The sequence below is a fragment of the Dromaius novaehollandiae genome, chromosome 3 (genome assembly GCF_036370855.1).
Source record: "Dromaius novaehollandiae isolate bDroNov1 chromosome 3, bDroNov1.hap1, whole genome shotgun sequence".
Taxonomy (NCBI): Eukaryota; Metazoa; Chordata; class Aves; order Casuariiformes; family Dromaiidae; genus Dromaius; species Dromaius novaehollandiae.
The window spans coordinates 68,256,833-68,272,653 of NC_088100.1; the positions used below are offsets into that span (position 1 = coordinate 68,256,833).

The 15,821-nt window shown below is 36.5% G+C and overlaps 1 protein-coding gene across 7 annotated transcripts in view; it reads right to left on the bottom strand.

Moving 5' to 3' along the window:
- ZDHHC14 (zinc finger DHHC-type palmitoyltransferase 14) overlaps positions 1-15,821 on the bottom strand; it is a 123,929-nt gene that overhangs the window by 39,854 nt on the left and 68,254 nt on the right. For all 7 annotated transcript variants that reach the window (XR_010388398.1, XM_026122179.2, XM_064509105.1 and 4 more), the window contains exon 3: positions 4,791-4,949. Coding sequence is in view for 6 of the 7 variants with exons in the window: in XM_026122179.2 (XP_025977964.1) it covers positions 4,791-4,949 (159 nt within the window). In the remaining variant the exon portion in view is untranslated. The remainder of the gene's footprint in view (positions 1-4,790; positions 4,950-15,821) is intronic.

Here is a 15,821-nt window from a genome sequence, read left to right on the forward strand (position 1 = left end):
ATGTAGCATGTTTTCTGTTTTTGTTTTTTAAACAGCACTGCTTGTTCTTGCTCATCTCAAATTTGCTGCTTTCTCTTCTTTAACAATTAACTGATTAGAGTCACCGAAACACAGGAAATATCCTCAATGTCTTGGACCAACCTGCACTATACTTTTTTATTCTTTATCAAAGAACCGTTCACACATTCAAGGAGGTCACTAAGATATAGTGCTCTTTCATTACCTTTCCAATACTTGACTAAAAATGATAATTTCTTTACAACTGATGTAAATACTTGTATTTTCATATGTGGTTTTTTTTTGATTAAAGCACCAGCTGTTTGACTATGTTACAGCTTCACATAAACAAGTTTCGTTTTGTTTCTTCCTCATCCTCAGGGAACTATATCTTATTATTTTTCCCAGGATGCTTTCTCTCTTATGGCTAACCACTGCCTAAGACAGACACAAGTTAATGAAAATAGGAAACAACATTTCATTTCTATCAACATCCCAAAAAGCAACTCGCATAATTTTACAACTGGATATAAAAAATTAATACGCGATGCTAACCATATATTTTACGGTCAAAAAATTGTGAGTGAAAAGAAATTAAGGTCAAAAAGTATCCACGATGTTACAACTTTCTAGACTCACCTACATCCTTAAGTCTTTATCTCTTCTGCTTCAAGAATAAAGATAAAAAAAAAACCCTCAAAACAACGACCCCTCTCCCCACCAAATCTTGACACTCACTCCCATGTTTAGAATCTATAGAAGAAAAAAAAAAAGATTTACAAATGAGAAGAATCCTTATTTCCTACTGAAATCAAAAAATATCAACAGAAAATGCCAGTATGACACATGGTCCTTTAGCACTATGTGGCTTCCCATTTTCCCCTCGAAAAAGGTTATAGTAGGTATAAAGAAGGCCAACTAGGATCCATCAAGCACTATTAAAAGGAAAGGAATAACCCTCCAAGGCTCAGGAAGGCCTATGCTGCAAATTTCTGAGAGCATGAGAATATTCAGCAGGAAGCATCATTGCATGCTTGCCCTCTTCTTATATTCTTCCCTAGGGATCCACTTTGGCCATGGCTGGAAATAGGCTACTGCACTAATCGAAACTTTAGACCAACTTAGTATGCCATTTTCACGTTCATCAGTGAGCTCTGAAATATCAAGCTGATTTCTTAGTAATCCTAATTAAACATTAAAACATTTCAAAGTTGTTCTGTGACATCCAACTTCAAAAATTTGCTTTCAATCCTCTGTGAAAAAATCATCTGTGTTGAAAGAAACACAGTGGAACCTTAAAAGAGATTTTTATTCATCAATCATATACAGATTTAACATGCAGAGATTTGAGAAAAATAAAAAGGATATATTCTCTTAGATGAATATATGTGGTGGTATCTCTCCTTCCACCACACTAGATTTTTGCCTTCATCTGAAATAGGCTACTTTGCTTGGCAGGCAAAGATGGGGCATATCAATGTGAGGGAGTCTTCAGACTTTTGTTTTTTTGGACTAAGTTGATTTACTACTTGTTAACAACTATTTACTGTTTCTGCTTAGTCATTCTGTACAATATTTAAATGAATTATTCAGAAATAGTCAATTGCATCTTGTTTAGCTTCTATTTTCTTGTAGAAAGTAAGCAAGACTAAAATTATTTATCAAAACAAAATTAAAAAAGAAATGAGACAGTCAGTGTTGAAACAAATGATCAAAAATGTCATTTCCGGAGCAAGTCCGAAATGACTGGCTTTTTAATAGCATCACATACTGCAATCAAAACCTGTTGCCAAAACCCAGCTATAACCAGCCCAAGCTGAGAATTTGACTGGTTATTTCTTTTTAAATTTTATTTTAGCTCTTGTGTTTATATTTACTATATTTACATTATTTTAAATTTTTTTAGGCAAACATACAGCACACGAAGCCCTTGAGGGGCTAACTTCCAACTGTCATTCAGAAAGGCAGTTAAAGAAAGCAAGTCAGCAATCCATCCAGGATCTTTGCCTCAGGGAACACTTATTTGACCAAATCTTTGAAGGCGCAACAAAGCGCATTTGTACAAAACTCCAGATTTTTCTGGATACTCTATGAAGGTATTGCAAAGCTAAAGGCGTATGAAATATACTGCTACTCTGATCAGTTTGAGGTTCCTTCCTGCCCCCCCAAGAACTACTACTTCATATTCTTTTTTTTTACGAAATACACTAGGTAGCATTCCATATAAAATTAGTGAAGAAATAAAAATTCGAACAAGATTAAGTAGTAATAGATATATTTACTGGACAACTAGAAAGTCACTATTAACTAAAAGAGAAAAAATTGCATGAAAAGGTTGTTGCAAGTACTTACATTTTAAAAATGCTGCTAAGTAGGTCTTACAGAGTAAAAAGCATCAACAGAAAATCCTGAATGAAAGAATCTCTCTTTCGCACTATGCTCATTTGCTCAGTAACATGAAATACCTTTAGGCAAAAAAAGCAAACTGGCTTTTCTGTGCAGGGAAGGCTGGTTTGAAGAAAGATTCCATTCCTGTACCACACAATTTCTGTAGTTAATTTATAGTTATCCAGCAAAAGCTTCAGGAACTAGCTATGTGATAAAAAGGAATTCATAATCATATTGGTAGTGAGCTGCAATCTTAAGTTACTTAAAGGTCTGTACATCTGTGAAGTAAGAATATTTTTGCATTGGTTTAGTTACATCAATGAGGAACTAGCAAGTTATAGTGATTCAAGAAGACTCATAGCTAAGTAAGATTTATACATGAACTAAACCTAAATTAAGTAAAAGAATCATCATAGAGACAAGCCTGTTTCTTAAAAGTGGAGGCAGATGAATAATATAAAGTGTGATGAAGTGTGCACTCTCAGACAGCAGTTTTCCACAAGTGCATGAGCAATCCTCTTCTTCTGACATCAGTTTTTCACAGAAAATAGTTACTAACATTTATAAGTTTCACATTTTGCATTCTATACACACGAATATTTATATGAGAAATATCTGCATCTAATCAGGAAACACAAGTACTCTGCACTGCACCTGGAAATAGTCATACTATTTTGTAATTTCCATTATAAATATTGAGGAGAAAATTGCAGAAAATTCATTCCAATAAATGGATGAAATAATTTTAAAAATAATAACTTCAAATAATAATTGAAAAAGATGAAATTACGTGATCTCATGACTATGAGCAGAAGAAAAGACTAATCCTTTTTGATACAATTATCATTTATGTAACTCACTTGCTGAGCCGTCTTTCTGAAATTTATTCATAAGAATTTCATATCTGTTGTTCCTACACAAACAGTAAGACAACAGAGGTTTTTTTAAGTTAGTTTTTTCCCCCCATCACTAATCATACTTTTCGCAGAGCAGGTTTCCCAAATATAGCATGAAAAGGACATGATCGGATTACAGAATAACCTATAAAAAAATTCCTTCATTTCAAATCATTAAGAAAAGTTGAAACATTATTTTAAAATAAGCTTTGGGGTGTGTGTGATTGGGATGGGGAGGAAGTTGGTCTTATTTATGCACACACTTTATAAAGACAACAGCTTTGAACTTTTATTTACTGCACTGGTCAACAACTGTGTTTTCACATTATCAGGTTCGTTGAGCAATACAACACTATAATAGAATGCTTTTCTGAAAGCATGTCAACTGCCATTCATAAATATTCCTATTTGTGAAGTTCAATGACTTTTACAACACTTCTACAACCCTTCAACATCCGAAAAACTAATTATTTACAAAAGGAACCATCTATAAATATCAATCCATTATATACAGCTAAAAGGCTAAATACTTCATTCTCATCTAAGAGTATTCACTATATGAATATCATCTAAATACAAAGATATAGTTCTTCCAATGACTGCTTTATATCTAAAAATATCACTGCCAAATGCTGCAATTACATTTCTCAGCTGGAGACATCTTTCTACATTATTTTCTTGAATGCATAAGATCCAGGCTCCACAGTGGGCTAATCAGCTGCGCTAAACTCCAAATGTGATCTAATTAACTGGAAAACTACTTACATTTGATTGGTGGGGTTTTTGGTTTGTTTTAAAATTCGAGCATATCTTAATCACCTTGCCTGCCCTCCAAAGAAAAACGTCACGGAGAAAGACAAGATGTTCACAGAGAGAGGAAAAAAAAGTGTAACATTACAAGTAGGTCCTGGCACTATCTCCTCACTCTCAAAATAGAATGCTTGCCCAGTAATTTCTTATGGATTCTGACTTTCCAATTTCTTGCTTTAAAACCGTTCATAGGTAGAAATTACCTACAGTATATATTCTGGTCACAGATCAAAGCCTAAATATTTATACTATGTCCTATAGAGTCAGGCTGGAATTAAAACTGGAAAAGCAGCTCTTTACCTTCAGTTTAGTTTGGTGGAGAAAACAGTTTGGAGCCTCCTGTAAACCATGGCTTGCTTTGTGCCAGAAAGTTCAAGGCACATACTAGGCAGTCTTACTCAATTTGGTTCTGTTCCTTGTCTTGCAGAGCAGGTTAGGAAAGGTATGTGTGCCAACAGATATTTTTCTTTCCTCGGACAGGAACGACTATCTACGAGGCCAAATCTCCTCCTTTTCTGCCTCCTCTAAAATTCTTAACATTTACTAGAGTTTATAGGAAAGAAAGATGAACACAGCAAGTGACCTCCTGGGCAATGCTGTCATCAGCTCAGACTGGTTCTTTTCTCTCTGATACCAAATGTATTCTTAAGAATATATAAATTACTAAATTGAACATATGCCACATCTTTCTATACTTACCTACGCAGTTATCACAAAGGCTGCAATGTGAGGCACGAGGTGGGCGGAAAATCTTGCAAGTAAAACAGTATTTTAGTTTCACTGTCTGTCCATTGATGATCACTTCTTTTGTTCTGGGAGGGGGGCGGTATCCTCCTGAACTGGAGCCATTTGCAATATCTAGACATGGAAATACAACACATTAATCTTCTTACATGAGCTAGGGTGTACACATATAACTGTGCTCAATGTCAATCTATAGCAAGTTTCAAATATATGTTAACTGCATATTAGTGGACTTAAACTAGAATATTTTCACTTCTCATTCTCCTAAGACAAGCACTTTTACAGATAGTAAACAGCACCCATAGCCAATCAGTCTGAATTAAAAAAAACCCAAACACAAGTTTCAAATAGTAAGAGCTAGTGGGATCACAAAAGTTCTTCTCATATTCCCCAGCACCATAGCATGCATGCTATTAACTTTCATAGAGAATATATTAAAGACAACTATGACTACTGGTAGAGGATGATAAGAGGTCTGTTTTTGCAACAGATCTCATTCAGTTAGACCTTGAAAGATAAATTTGCTCTCAGGAAGATGTTCAGAACATGAATCTGGACTGGCCACCAACTCATTTAAAAAAAGAAGGGAAAACACTTCAGATAACAATTTCAAAAAGCCCCATCTGGACAAGTTTTTTCTCTCTCTCTCTCTCACTGTCTTTTTTTTTTTTTTTTTTTTTTTTTTTTTTTTTAAGAATTCCCATAATATCAAAAAGGTCTTTCTCTTGAAAAGCACTGCAGCAATTCTACAAACATTTTTTGCTAACCTTTAAACAGGAAATCATTTTAAATAAAAAGCTAACTTTTTAACTTAAAAAGACAAAGCAATTGAGAGTCTAGGCTCAATTTAATGTAGAATCTACATATTTACTCAAGCAGCAGCATCACTGTCACTAGACTGCTTGGCATACGGTATAAATAAGATCTGTCACCACTTGCAGATCTCAAATGCTGTGATACAATGGAGCACATTCAGAACAGCATTTAACAGATCTTGCTTTTTCAAAGTTTAAAAAACCCCTAGTGGTTTTTTTATATATGTCTTGAAATTTGTTGCATAAAAATAGTTTCTGACTACTTTATTTGGTAAAAGTGGCAGCTGTTTTTTTGGGGGGGTGGGGTGTTTAAAGACATCAGCATTCATTATTACAGCAACCAAAGGACTGACCAGGTTAATTCAAACTCAGCTCCCAAGTTGAGCTACCCTCTGAAAGTTGAACATTTAAAAGTGGTACCTTTTTCTCAGTTTATCTGCTCTTGTGCAATCAGAAACAAATCAGACTACAGAAAAGTGACAAAAAATACATTTTTATTCCTCTCAGATAGGCAGAGCATCAATAACTATGGAAAGAGGAAATCAATTATTTTTCATTTTATAAATGAAGCTACATTTCAAAGTCAGGCTCACCTGCACAACTGTGTTTTCTTTAAGTTATCCCCTTCCCTTTCACAAAGGACCAGCATAGCTGGCTGACAGGATACTAAGAGGTCCATGACTAGTAACTGAGTTCATATTGCTAGAAACATCACTGGCAGTTGCCATTTCTGCCCTATCTGCAGATACATCTGCAGCCTAAAACCCACACATTTTCCAAGGGAGCAATTAGAAAGCCTCCTGCCTAGCAAGGTATTGAAATTAGTGACAGCAGAGCTGTGCTAGCTAAGGTGTAATAATACAGCACGTTAAATTTGACTGCAAATCTAGCTGAAGAAGTTCCCACCTGCAACTCATTCACCCATGCCATCAATATGCATCAAGAGAAGTATTTGCGGGATGGCACCGTAAACCTGACCATGGCAACAACTGGCCTCCAGAAAACTCTCTCTTGGAAGAGAAGGTGGGAGGAGGGGAGCAACAGCAGAGAATGAGGGAAGCAGGATATGGAGCTCCAAAGTGTCCCTTATGGGAACGAAGCAGTGAATGAAGTAGTGAATGCTGAAGAAAGAGCAGCTTAGAAGGTGGCTCTTAGACCCTGATGAGGTGCAGACATCTGGTTGTGTTGGATTTGGAACAACCCTTGCTCTATCCCCTTGGATGCTGGGCCAGACCCTGTGATCTGCATGGGGAAGCACTGATCCTGTGCGAGTCCCACAGCAATCAAGAATACTGATTCTGACCCCAAGGTCAGTATAACCTGGCATAGTATTTATGATTAAAGAAGTACTGCATTATAAACTGCTAGTGTATTCTCATTCTGGGGCATAACTAGACAATAAAAGCTGATTAAGGTACAATACAGACATTATATCACACTTCCTCATTTTTACACTTATGTTATTTAAAAGAAACTTATTATTTGAATGGTTGTGACTTTAAAGCACTCTAGCATACACAAAAATTCTAAAAGGCAAGTATGAACAATTTAATTTCTTCAGGTGACAAATCTTTAGATTGCTTAACAAGGTTTTTTTGTCCTTATGACACATCAGTCTGAGTTCAATAACTTGATTTTTGTAATCTTAGTGAGAACTAAGCTGAAAAGATGTTCTTTGAGGGCCACAGCACAACTGTGTTTATATTCTTTCAAGCTTTACAGAAACACGGATGATTCCTAGATCCAAAAAATGAGGAAGAATTTCTAATAACTTTGGGATTATGTTAAAAAAAAATCCATAATTTCAGGGAACACTTTTTCTCTTCAGTACAATTATCACAGACTGCAGTGAAATAGTAATAAAAAACCTGTAGCAGCAATAGTGTAGTACTGATGTACTCAACATAATACAATATGATAAAGGGCAGGAAAATAAACACTTCTATAACAGTTTTGGTTATAAACGACCCTCTATTACTGATTTCACTTGGTATCATTGAAAAAGGTAAATATATTCTAATACACTGTACTTTAGCACAGCAGCAGCCTTGTAATATTCTCTAATCTTTAGTCCATGTCAAAATCCATGGACCTCAATAATCATAGGGTTACAGTCCTCTCTGACTCTAACGGTCAAGACAGACTGTTAAATTTAATTAAAATAGAAGTCATTAGCCCTAATTAGCTTTTCATCCAATAAAGCATCTAGGTACGTGAATGACTACTAGTTCATTAATAACTGTATGATTTCCGTCTGATACTCATACTCAAATGGAAGTACACAATTGTCAAACATGTAACTGAAGCCTTAACTTGATATAGTCATAATTTTCCGCACTGCTAGAAATGGAGATGCACTGAATTTCCTAAAATAACACTGTAACATTTAAGATTTTCTTCTTTTAGAAGACCTTATTGCAAACCTTACTGAATATGAGCATAATTTTGGAAAGAAAATGACTTAAATCATTTCAGGTGAATTGTTTATAAGATGATGAACACTTTTTTTTAACCTAAGGGAACACTTATTCACAAAAAAGAACACTGACTGAAAAACAGTATTTCCCATCTTTTTAAATTAAGAATTGCACTGTACCTATTTTATTTTAAAATGTGCTCTGGTAGAATCTCAAACGCAATTTCCCTCATCTCTGCTGGAAAAGGGAGACTGCTGGCTGGCCCATTATACTTACAATGCTGGTTTTCTAAGAGGATTTCCTTCCAAACCTGTGCAGTGAAGTTCAAGTTCACAGGGACAGCCAATCCCAGCTCTCTAACCCAGGAAAACTAATCTCAAAATCCAAGGGTGAAAGCTGATACAAATGAAATAATGAGAACAGTCTTACTGACTTTCCATGGAGTCAGGATTTTACCCACAACCTTAAATGCATAACCAAGTCTTAAAGTCCCAGCCTTGCTGTTAAGTAACAAAATTTTTCAGGAAAAAAGCAACAGGGCAAGGTCAAACATGCTTGGATTTAATCAGATTTATCCAACCTAAATGTGCTAAATGTGCTTTGTCCTGGTCTCACAGTGATCTTCAAGCTGTAAATAGCCTTCAATGGGACTACTCATACTTGTGTTAAAACACAGCCAAATCTTTTAGGCAAGATTGACCTTTGCAGCATCACCTTCCACAAATAAATCTCTAAATGACCAGCTGCTTTTTACATTTTTCTTTTCCACTGCAGATAGTAGTTCTTGATGTTCCAACCCAAGATACTTTATGAAAGAAGGTAAAATTCTCCCAGTAATGGAATTGCCTTCCACTCTCTCTGTTACTTTGTTCTGACATATTTTGTATCACTGCTCTAGCAGCATTAAATGTTCATGCACTAGATGGGGCTCCAGCATTTTTATTACCCTATTACAAAAAAACATATAAACCATACCCTGGTAGGACTGGGGTATCCGAATTGTTGCAGGAAAGTTGCTTCAAATATTTAATGGAGATACAGCACAGTCTGGGAGCCTTCAAATATAAACATACTCCACTTAGTTCTTTCAAGCTATTACACTGAAAACTAATTGGAGGTGCTGTTTAGATAAAACACCGAGGCTCAAATTTCATATACATATTACCAAGATTCATTGTTCAAACAAACATTTCCTTTACGATCAGTTTTCCTAAGATCTTAGGACAAACAGGCTCTAGAAGGTCTCTCCATGTTGCCTGTACACAAACTTATCAAGGACCATATTATGCAAGGTTTATCATCAACTTTACAGGGATACTATCTGAAGTTGTCAAATATTAACATTACAAAACAGTAACTTGAAGTAGTTCTAATGTTTCCTGCTGAGGAAAAGAGATAATGCAATGAAAAATCTGTATGTAGGATCTATGATATCTGAAGAACAAGAAACCTGCAAAAATTTAAACCTACTCTGTGTTTAATCGTTTAAATCTAAGCTACATGCTTAATAACAGCGGGCTACAAGAGGAAAGATTTTTTTTCTTTTTTTTCTAAGGGCAAAGAACCTAATCAAATGACATTCTCTGTTTCCAGACAATAATCTCAGGGACAAAAAACAAAAGTCCTGGGAACCCTGTGAACCTGGCTTAGACTAATGCTAGCTGCATTCTTCACATAATTCTTAATCTGCTCTTTAACAAGAGATACTACCAAAGATCACTCCTGACTTTCGATAAAGGACATACTGCCTTGATTTTGAAAAATCAGCTTATTATTTTCTTAAGAGTAGAACTGCATCATCTTCTTGAAGTCTAAAATTTTCATGTGAAGAGTATTCTCGCTCCCACATATAAATGTTATCTTTAGTGATTTGCTGAGGGGGAAAAAAAAGAAGTATACACTATAAGAGCTTTCTGAAAGACCTATCTGGTGCACAAAGTAATTTTACTAAATGTATTTTAAGAATGTTGTTTAAAACATTCAGTATCAGGTATGACCTGATGCTTATCAAGCTAGTATCCCAGCTTTGAGAGGAAAACAAAACACACCCAAGTTGTACCCACAAGCGGTATTTGTTTAGACTATTGTGCAATGCTATGAAATGCTATGTTGTGGTGGCCACACAGATTTAATTTCATAAACCTCTGGGGAAACTGGATTATGCATTTCAAAATAGATGAAAGATGGGAGAGGAAATGTAGAGAAGTCTCAAATGTAGTCTTGAGCATCAATGAAAACTAGCCAGACAAAAACAACTGCCAGATATGGTTTGCTGGTATAGCTAATATTTTGAGTTTTAGGCTTTTGAGAAGGGCAGAGGAAGCAGAAACTGCAAATTGGCCTGGAAAACCTTGGTCATTCAGAATAAATTGTGAGGATGCACATAAGTTAAGACAATTACCTCGAATAAAAATCCAAGAATTCAAAGGCTCTAGATGGGCCTTTTTAAAGCTGGACGGATAAATTACTGTGGCCATCTTTTTATTTATCTCCAACACCTGCCCAGTGAAACAAGATTAATATTGTAGATGAACTGCTGTCTTGTCTATGTCAGTTGGACAAATGTGAATGTAGAGGCTTTCCCACCTGTAAAATCCATTCTGCTTGTTTTGGTTATCCTTTCTAACCTTCATATTAAAAAGAAAAGTATTATCGTATAAACATTTTTCCTGTTTTTGAAGATGACTCCAAATTAAACTGACTACAAGAGGGAAATCATAACTGCACAGAGGTTAGAAAACTCCAAATCATAAACAGTAGAGAAATTCAACAATAATGCACACAGAACTAAACAAATCTAGTTATAATGTACAAATGATGGCCTCCAAACTAGTTGTGAAGCCTTCCAAAAGATATCTTGGAATTACTGTGTCTGCTACAATAAAAAAGTGGCTCAGTACTAAAGTGCGGTCAAAGAGCTGGCAGATAAAGGTAGAGGATAAAGGTAGTGCTACGCTAGATTATGTTAATCTATAATCCACCTTCATATTGAAGATTGATATAGAATCCTGGTCTCTGCATCTTAAAAAGGATATAGAAGAACTTGAACTGGAACAGAGAAAAGTCAAGGAAGATCATCAAAATTACAGAATAGCTTCCATTCCAGAGAAGATTAAATGGATCAGGACATTCTCAGTCTTAAAGAGATGATTGATGGAAGAAAGATGTAACAGAATGTTACCAAAAACCCCAAATGTTACCAAAGGGGTGGGGGGAGAAGGCAGGGGAACAACTGTTCAGTATCAGTGAAAGCATTACTTGGTATCAGACGAAATAATCAGGTGCTGATTTAAAAAACAGCAGAAGTAGTACTTCTCATCTAACTCGCAAACTCAAAATCAAAGGTGGTGTCCAAAGCTTTGGCAGCTTCAGAAAAAGCAGTTACAGAAATTTACGAAAGAAGCTATCAAAACTGTTCAAACACAAACAATACAGGCTCTCACTTCAGATGTCCCTAAGCTATAGGTTATGCAAAGCAAGGAGGGCATAGCACTGTTCTTATATTCTCTCTCTACATATCCACTGCTGCTCATTATCACAGATAAATATTGGGCTAGATGCACTAGCGATCTGACTAGGTACAGCTGCTCTTAATTGTCATGCTCCCTTAGAAACAACAGTCCCTCTCTATATACCATTTCATGCAATTATACCACCCATACTCACATACACCATGGAAAGAATACGACTTCTATGGGGTTGCCCTGAGAAAAATTACTTTTTGATTTTCATGAAAATTATAATCTAAGTAAAAATACTACATCAACAAGTTTAATTTCCCATTAAAAAAAAGAAAAAAAAAGCAGTCCTGCTGCATTTGACTAAGATTGGCACTTTCAGCAAATAATCGTACATTATCTTCAGTGATTTTGCATTAAACAACCCTCCTGCATCTAGCTGCTTTTTGTTCTATTATGCTGTGTGAAAAAATCCTAACGTACTTTAAGACCTATGCTCCTTCTCTCTCTTAGACCAAATGCATACATTTCTGAAACATTTCCTTACTAGTCATGTTTTCTAAACTTCCCTTTTTTGCTGCCTTCCTTCTGAGTTCCCACGTACGGTGTCAAAAACTGGACACTGAACTGAGTACTCCTCATCAGTACTAGGCAGTGCAGAATGTTACCTCTCCTCTTTTATGTATGATTCTTCTTCTAATGCACCCCAAAAGGAATTTCCCCTTTTCGTCACCCTATTGCAATGTTGACTTAGTCTGTCTGTGGATAATACTCAAGTCCTCTTTCACTGTACCATCCACTAGCTAGTCAGCCCCAGTTCTGTTACTGACTCCCATTCCTAATCATGCATTTTGTACTTTCCCCCTAAATTTGCTAAAACCATTTAGAGAACAAAATCAGAGTGCTTGCAAACTCTCCCAACTCAGTGTGAACTGCAAGAGAAGTATATTCCCTTTCATCTTGGGCCCACTATCAGTCCCTGCACTTAATGCTTGCCATTGCCTGTCTTTCTAAAAAGATGCTCATTGGCTTTGTGGTAATTTCATCTAGACCTTCATTCCAAAATTTATATAAAAAGAATCCTGTGCAGGACAGTATCAAGAGTTCTATTACAGTCAAGATTTAGCACATCTGCTTCTTTTTGACCAAGGCAGTTACTCTGTCAATGAAGAAAATTAGATTGGTTAGATCTGATTTGTGCTTGAAATACTACGTTGTTTGCTTTGAGTCTTAAATGGCTATAACCCTTCCCCACTAATTCCTGTAATTTGATCATGTAGTAGTTTGCGCCTCATCTTTCCAGAAACAGAACTGGCTGTTTTATTTCAACTACTTCTTTTCCTCTTCTGACCTGCATTCCTATCAGCTGCCAAGAACCATACAAGCACTTTTGAGGTCAAAGCAGAGACAGCATTGAATACTTCAGGTTCCTCTTTGTTATCTCTTATTTCCCAATTATGTAACATGCCAATGCTTTCTCATTTTCTTCCTGACCTCTTATAGAACCTCTTCTGTCACCTTCTAATGTTCCTTGCTACTTGTAACCAATTTTTTTCCCCTTTGCCTTTCTGATATTACTTATGCAGGCTTGTGGTATTTCTTTATATTCACCTTAGGAAAATCTCTCCATTTTTTGTACAATTTCTTTTGGATTGTGATCTTTGTAAAACTATTAATACAGCCAGAATGGCTTCTTACTACACTTCCCAGCCTTCCTCTGCATGGAGATAGTTTGATGATATGCATTTAATATTGTATTTTTCAATAACTGAGTGTTCCCTTACTCTCCTTGCACTTTGGGGACATCCCTAATTTTTACACAACTGCCTTCACCTTTTTTTGCCACAGACAACACAGATGGCTTAGCTACTACCATCTCAACAAATCCGCAAGCAACAACTGTTTTTCCCCTCTTCTACCCTGGTGGAGGAAACAGCAGTGTCTCAGCTCTGTCCTCTGTCTTCACCTGGAAAAAGGTGATGGCCCAAAAGGAAGCATTTTATGCTATCAGTAGGACCATCCTGTTTCAGAAAAAAGTCACTGTAACAAACATGGAGTACTGGTACACAGAATTTCTTGAAAAGGTCTTATTTTTAGATCCATTCTCCTTAATTAGCTCACTCTATTCTGTGCTTTGTGAAGTACAAAAAATAAAGCTTAATGAAACTTTGGAAGAACTTAAAAATAACATTCTTAACATTCAGAACTCCTGCCCGCCCTCCCTCACTGTTCCTTACTGCATCTGTAATAATTTCTGTGACGTGGCTTCCCAAAGAGACAGGTAGGGCAGAGTTAAGTTTCAAGTATCTGAGACCAACCTGAGTAGAATCAGAGCTACAGTGCTGTATGCACAAGTGTTAGAGAAACAATTTGTTAAATACACTGTTTTTAGGAGAATTATCTTGAGAACTTGTTCCTTAAAATTATATTACCACTAACCTGGCATCACATCTTCAGAAGATGCTTCAAATTCAAAGGCACAGCAAGTTCCAAGGCAATCCAAACCAGAATAATAGTTTTGGAGCATGTAAGGAGTTTCTTTTGAACTGCAGGAGACACTCAGCTTTCCCTGTAGCACAGATGCCACCCCACTATGATACATCTTTTCAGGGCACATTAAAAAATGCATTTGAACAATACAAAGACACTTCTATTTCCCTTGTTGATTCCAGAATCATACATTCTGGAGGCAGAAGAATTTGTTGTAATTATCTAACTTGTTCCTCTCCATTAGACTTGCCATAAGCCCTCATATTTGGGAACCTGAAGCCCAGACCTCACCTTTGCTGGCAATATACCCCCCACTTCAGGATTCCACTGGCCTTTCCGGAGACTCCTGGTTTTGCTACTGCTGAACAAAGTGGGTTTGATCAGCTCAGTGGTTTGAGCCAGAGAAGCAAGTCCTGCAATACTGTTTTGTTTTGTTTTGTTTTCAGTATGTCCTAAACATATTCTGAAACTTCACACATGGAAACATTTTGACTCCCCTAATCAATACTCATATTTTTCATACAATCTTTGTCTTTTTCAGCATTCAATTTATACTTTTCATTTTGCATTTAGCCAAAATTCTGTATCTCACAGTCTCTTTCTGTTACGAAAAATAGATTACTGTCAGCCATTTATTTGAAATAATCTATTTCCTCACAGGTCAATAGTCCCTTGAGCACAGGGGAAATAAACAATTCCTTGAGCAGGAGCTTGTGCCTGTATTTTGAATTAGAGCTGATACCTATTCCAGGTATATGATTTCATTAAAGAGCTTAATGAAATTACACAGCAACACTGATTAAGTAAAGGTGCCCAATGCATATTTCATTACAATTTTTTCTTTTTTTTTTAAAGGACTCTTCAAGTTTTTGTAGCCTGAGTTATATGCCTCATTCTGAGGTTCTCAGAGGCTTCATGAAATCATTTCAACATTTCAGAAGGCGAGATGAATAGCAAACATTTTTAATAGCTCTATCATATTTGAGACTTTAGAGAAAGGAACTGAAATCTGACACATGCTGCAGCAACTCTTTCTGCATGCTTTTTGGCAGAAAAAAGTGGTGGTGGTGGTGGGGGGTCACAGTTTGCATATCCTCAGTAGCAGCTTAAGAGATATACAGTTAAATTTCAGAGTTTCCTTAATGCAGAGCAGAGACTAACTCCTTTTGTGCACAGATTATGAATGCTTCATCATTCTAGAGAAACTAAGGATGTTACATTCAAAAAACCTGGACTGATCATGGACTGCTGTGGCCGAGTACTTTGAGCTGGGAACCTGGCCGTCTCTCCTAGCACCTCAACAAGAAAGAAGAGTCACCTGCCAGGTTCAGAGACAGGAAAAGCTGCGAGGAAATTCCACTGCAGAAACATGAGGTGAGCGGAAAGCAGAGCGGGAGGAAGGGAGGAAGTACCACAACAAGAGGAAAGAGGACGGACAGTAAAAGATGCAAGTAAGTGGGACTAGATAGGAGTCACGGAGATGGGGCTGAAAAGAAGTACAGGAAGGAAAGGGCAGAAATTAGGGTGTATGCATTTAACATATGCAATAGGAATAAGGGGCAGAAAAGAGCTATAGAATGGACTCTAAGCAGCAGGGAGCACATGCTTCTCCAGAAACCGGAGCTGAAACCCACTGGTAAAGCATATCCTCAGCCCACTCTAGCACTCCAGTCATAGACCATGCAATGAAGGAGTCACCGATCAGTTATTTTAATATGCTAAAAGCCAAAGTAGTATTAATAAATGTTACCATTTCTAAAGAAAGTACTCCCCGAGGGACAATAGGATATGTCAATTTGAGATCAT